We start from the raw sequence: 5,936 nt of genomic DNA, 5'->3' as shown, positions 1-5,936 counted from the left end.
GGTCTAGTTCTCTTGATTGTTGGAAACGGATTAATCCTCACGCTAGGAAGGGAGACAAGATAAACACTGAATAAAATGCCGCCAGGAAACTCCACTTCCTTCCCCATTGTTCCCAGCCTTTCGAGGCCTCTTGGATGTGACTCCTCGCTCCAAGCCCTCCAAGGATCCTTTGGAGGTCTCTTCTCTTGGGTTTATTTTAACTGAGAGGGAAATGAATACATGCTAATCGGGCTATCTATAAGCTATTGCGGTAGATAGAGGAGAGGCACAATAGTGAACATTAGAGCACTAGTCGATGATAAACTAGGGAGAAGGGATAGTGCATGGTCTAGAGTGGATTAGTCTACTTACTCCTTCACTATGATCTTTCACAATGCAAGTTTCTTAGCACACTATCATAAGCAACGTGCGGCTGTGGCACTGTAACTGAAAAAGAAAGAGACTAATGACATATCTTAGCTGACATACAATCCCTATACCCTATCATAGGTTAAAAAAACATTGCTTCTACAATCACATTCATGCTTGAGCCTAAAATAATAAAATGTAAATATGATTAGAAAAAACCCGTAAGAAACTATACAATGGTTGATTGTTCCTTAACATACAATACTATTTAGTATAGCGCGATAAGAGACAATGCATTGTAGAAAGCCCAATGAACTTTATGTTTGGCATGAGAATCGTGGATCAATAGGGCAATCGCCCCTGTTGCGCCACCTAGCCACGATCGCTCGCATGAAGCAACACCATGGACAAGAAATGGCACATAACACCAATGTTTAGTACAATAAATTACACAAACCACATAATCAAAACTTCTTTTGCATCGAACCCCAACTTTAAAGGTAACATGTTGCAGCTATTGCAAATACATGTATTAGGGCCCTCAATAGAGTGCCTGACATGTGAGCCCAGATTTCTATACGTAAACCATAAGTATCCAAAATAAGTTTTTGAAATAAGTACTAGAATATATTTTAAAATATTAAAATATTCTCACAAAACATGTCGAGCGTACATCTCAATTTTCTATGTGCTAACAAAGTCGTTTAACGAAACCAATATTCTCGTATCATGTGTAAAACGACAAAATTTGGTGCCAAAAACACTTTGCAAAAGACATTTTTTTTTTATCATTTTTACGCGTGAAACGAAAAGTTTTGGTTATCTATGAAATATAGCATGCACACATAGAATATATCGAGATATGCATGCGAATTTTCTGTTCTGAATATTTCTTGACAATTAATATGTTTTTTTCTGGCAGCAGGAGCATATATGCCCGGGATCAAACTTGAATTTCCAACCTTTATAGCCTAATCCAAAGTTTCGAGTGTCCGAGTGACCTACAACTACAAGTATACTCTACGGTTTCACATTGACAATTCAATGATCCTGTACACCATCCCCTGATAAACGAACATGATAGGATCTACTACTACTTCCCACCGGTCTTGTAATTACCGTGCGTTTGTCGGTTCCGTACGTGCCAATCGTTCTATCGTTGTCTAGTTATTTGCAGCTGTGAGCGATACACTGGTGTGCAGTCAGGGTCACGCATTTACTCTCCTTTCGGTCGATTGGTTTTTAGCTGCATGTACGTCTCTTGATGACAGCAAATACAACCAACGTTCCTTGAGCTGGATTTATACTAAGCGCTGTGAACAGCTAGATGTTTTTTCGAACGGGAAATATTTCAAAGGGCCTGGAAGCACACTAGTTATACGGTGGGTACACAAATTACAGGAAAGATCCTGAATAAAAAGAAATTACAATATAGTCCCTCCACTTTGCAAACAGGACCTTGGAGTAAACCTAGGAAACACGGTCGGGTCCCTTGTCTTCACTGTCGGCAATCGCTGGCCTCAAAGCACGGCGCCTGCATCACCGCCGGGGAGGGAACCACTTGGGGTGGTGTTGGCGTCGAATCCCGCACTGAGGCCGAAGATCCTCTACATCGTCATGCTCGCCTGGAGTAAGAAGAAGCTCGGGCATTTTCAAGTGTGGAGTGGCCTCGCCAGGAATAGCATCGGCGCCTCGGCCTTCACTTGGGAGCTCCACAAATCACAGCTTCAAGAGCATGCCCGCGGGCACACGCCCCACCTTCCCGTAGAGTTGCGGCTCCATGCAGCAGATCAAGCCTTGGCTCCAACTTCTTCCCGTAACGTGGAGGGCAAGAAGAAGAGCTTTGGCCTCCCAATATACCCCTTAACTAGCCTGGTGTCCGAATGAGGCTTATTTTTTGAGATCTCGCCTCTCCTCGCCGCCACGTATACGGATCCAACCACTGGAGCGCTATGAGGCAGAGGAGAGCGGCGAGGCACCGCTAGACCTGGTCGCAAGGATCCTGCGCCTCCCTCCTGGCATAGACGCCATACGTCATATAGGATGAACTACAAACCCTAAAACAACACATATATATTTCAGGGCCTCACCTATCCCAACTTCGGCCAGCTATTCCAGCGGAGAGGGCATCGAATTGGCTTGGCCAACGATGGTGAACTCTCAAACTATTGTTCACGTGCAAGAGAAGGGAGGTGGGGAATTGGGGCACATGTTTGTGAACAGCTAGCTGGGTTGAGCATCGATGTGCCTGAAGAAATCAATGGACCGCGAGAAGGTCCAAACCAATGACCGGTGCGGCGACGATTAGAGAACTAGCGCACATGCACGCATGCACGCTGGCATATGGTGAGGCCGGTCGGAGGAGGGGAGAGGGCGATATAAAGTGGAGATAGGCAGGTTTCTTCAAAAGCCACGACTGACTCGAGGGAGACGACAAGATATTTTTTTCTCCTTTATAGTTGATCAAATTTTGCAATGCATTATCACATATTCGATTAATACAGATATAGTCCCTCCATTTTATGATGTGAAAATTTATCTAAATTTAGATATATCTAGACACTAATATAGTTAAATTTTAATAAATCTTAGACATGTTTTGATAGAAGGGAGGTACGGAGTAGTATTTCAGACTATGTTTTCACTAAATCTGCAATAAGCCCAAGAAAACAATCGACCGCGAGAAGAAGGTCCCAACCAACAACCACTGGTACGGTGCGGCGACGACCAGACCGCAAGACTCCAGAGAGGCAGCGCACATGCATGCATGCCACGCTGGCCGCCCAGGAAGAACGTGCGTGGCTGGTGGAGCCCCTCGCTCGCTCGTCCTCGACTCAACGCGCAAAACACAAGCTGGCCAGACCAGGACTAGCCAACGCCAAAACGTGAGCATACCTACTTCTTTCCTCGAAGATTCGCCCAGTTTAATAATTTTCTTCTTCTTCTTCACAAATAAACAACGTGAGACACACTCATGCACCGACGCCGATCGTCAGATGCGCAAAACAATATTGAAATCAAGCTGTGTATATGTTATGTTCCCGCGTACCTGGAGTTGAAACACGAAACCGATCGACCACGACACACATATATATATTGCGATACGCAACTGGAATGCGCCATTGGGCGGGTGATCAATCGAAGACCAGAGTGCCGCTAGCTGTCGCCGCCGGCCGACCACCGTGCTTGCTTCCATTGCCAACAAGACAAAGAGAAGCTCCCTTGCCGGCCGGTCTCTCGTGCCTGCGCGATGGGGTCCTCCTGGGCATGGCTTCCGGCCGCCGTGCTGCTGCTGACCACGACCCACGCCATGGCGGCGGCGTCCAGCATTCAGACGACGACGGAGGCGAGCGTCATCCGTCCGCCGGCGGCCACCGCACGGTACAGCCCGGGAGCCTTCAGGGAGGCGCCGGCGTTCCGCAACGGCGACGCCTGCGCGCCCTCCTCCTCCTCCCGCGTGCACATCGCCATGACGCTGGACGCCACCTACCTGCGCGGCACCATCGCGGCGGTCTTCTCCATCCTGCGGCACGCGGCGTGCCCGGAAGACATCACCTTCCACTTCCTGGCCGCCCACCGCCGCGACGCCGACGCCGTGCGGCGCACGTTCCCGTACCTGGACTACCGCGTGCACCGCTTCGACCCGGCCCGCGTCAGCGCGCGCATCTCGCGCTCCGTGCGCACCGCGCTGGACCAGCCGCTCAACTACGCGCGCATCTACCTCGCCGACATGCTCCCGCGCGCCGTCGCCCGCGTCATCTACCTCGACTCCGACCTCGTCGTCGTCGACGACGTCCGCAAGCTCTGGGCCGTCGACCTCGCCCGCGACGGCAGCGTCGTGGCGGCGCCCGAGTACTGCCACACCAACTTCACCAAGTACTTCACCGAGGCCTTCTGGTCGGACGCCAGTCTGAGCGCCACGTTCCGGAACCGGCGGCGCCGGCCCTGCTACTTTAACACGGGCGTCATGGTCATGGACGTCGCGCGGTGGCGCGCTGGAGGGTACTCGAAGCGGGTGGAGGAGTGGATGGCGGTGCAGAAACAAGAAAAGAGGATCTACAGCCTCGGCTCCCTGCCGCCGTACCTGCTGGTGCTCGCCGGCGAGATCATGCCCGTGGACCACCGGTGGAACCAGCACGGCCTCGGCGGGGACAACGTCGAGGGCAGGTGCCGGAGCCTCCACCCGGGCCCCATCAGCCTGCTGCACTGGAGCGGCAAGGGCAAGCCGTGGCTCAGGCTCGACTCCAAGAAGCCATGCGCCGTCGACCACCTCTGGGCGCCGTACGACCTCTACAACGCCGCCACCGCGCTCGAGGACTGAACTCAACCTCCTCGCCGCCCAGTGCGCGCTTCATCGCTGCGCCACCTGCCGTGATCGATCAAGACGACAGCTCGCATTGATCGAGATGAGGGGCAGATCGAAGAGTTGATGCTGGAGGAGAAACACATCGATCGACTGATCATCGATCGTGCATACGGGGCGCAACAAACACATTACTGGCTTCCAAAGGCTCGAACATTTTCCGAGGAAATTCACAAGAGGGGATCGATCGATGGACAGATTTCCCTCTTGTTTTGGCTGGTTGGCGTCACACGTGGTGATGGGACTGTAGTGTTGTAAATTTGTAAATAAAGAGGTTAGTTAGGAGGCGACAATACAATACAAATACAGCTATTTTTGTCAGAAGTGGAATGCTCTGGTCTATACTACATGATCGGCCCTTGCAGTAATCTTTATTGTCAAGTTTGAATTGGTCTTGCAAGCATAAACAAAGGTAGTGTAGTATACGATCGAATATAAATCGGAGTCCAAAAACGCCAGCACATCTGCACGGTGAAGAGTGAAGACAAAACTTGAGTACTCTCCGTCCCAAAATAAATATCTCAACTTTTTATAGACGTTTGGTGCTAAGTATTAGTATGGTACTATATATGATCTTCTTTCAGCTTTTTAAGAGAGTCTGAAAATATTGGATTATTCTTGATAAAAGTTCTTTTGGCAAGAAGACAGTGAGAAAACGAGTATCAACTGCTCGGTGGAGTGTGGTTTGCCGACCCAAAGACCAGAACGGGCTAGGTACAAGACCTCGAGGTAAAAAATAATGACTTGCTGAGTAAATGGATTTTTAAGCTACTTGCCGTAGATGGCATTTGGCAAACCCTCCTAAATAGAAAATATAGTTGCTCAAATGCTCTTTTCCAAGTATATTGAAAACCTGGGACTCACATTTTTTTGCTGGCCTAAAGGCCATGAAGAAGCATTTCTTCCACTTTCGATCATGGATGGTTCGGAAATTCGTTTATGGAGGGATAAGTGGTTAGGCAATACTAACCTAGGTAAAATATCATGCTTTGTATAGTATTGTTCATCACAAAGATGATACATTTTCCATGATCCTCGAGTCATCTTCATCGAATGTGACGTTCAGAAGAGATTTATTCGGTCTCAGGCTGACATCTTGGAATGCCTTACTTCAGCTACCGGCCCAAGTTCATTTGTCTCTAAGGCCGATGAATTTCGTTCGAACTTACACGAGAATGGTATTTTCTCGGTCAATTCCATCTACAAAGCTTTAGTTCTACCTGAC

General features: G+C 49.1%; 1 protein-coding gene across 1 annotated transcript; it reads left to right on the top strand.

Moving 5' to 3' along the window:
* Window positions 1-3,598: 3,598 nt before the first annotated feature.
* LOC124677971 (probable galacturonosyltransferase-like 4) lies at window positions 3,599-5,002 on the top strand. Its single transcript, XM_047213904.1, has one exon. It carries the CDS (start codon window positions 3,599-3,601, stop codon window positions 4,667-4,669), a length of 1,071 nt encoding a protein of 356 aa, XP_047069860.1. The 3' UTR covers window positions 4,670-5,002.
* Window positions 5,003-5,936: the final 934 nt, after the last annotated feature.

This window comes from Lolium rigidum, chromosome 7, assembly GCF_022539505.1.
Source record: "Lolium rigidum isolate FL_2022 chromosome 7, APGP_CSIRO_Lrig_0.1, whole genome shotgun sequence".
NCBI classification, from domain to species: domain Eukaryota; kingdom Viridiplantae; phylum Streptophyta; class Magnoliopsida; order Poales; family Poaceae; genus Lolium; species Lolium rigidum.
The sequence above is the reverse complement of the archived record's forward strand: the minus strand, read 5'-3'. Positions and strand labels throughout refer to the sequence as shown.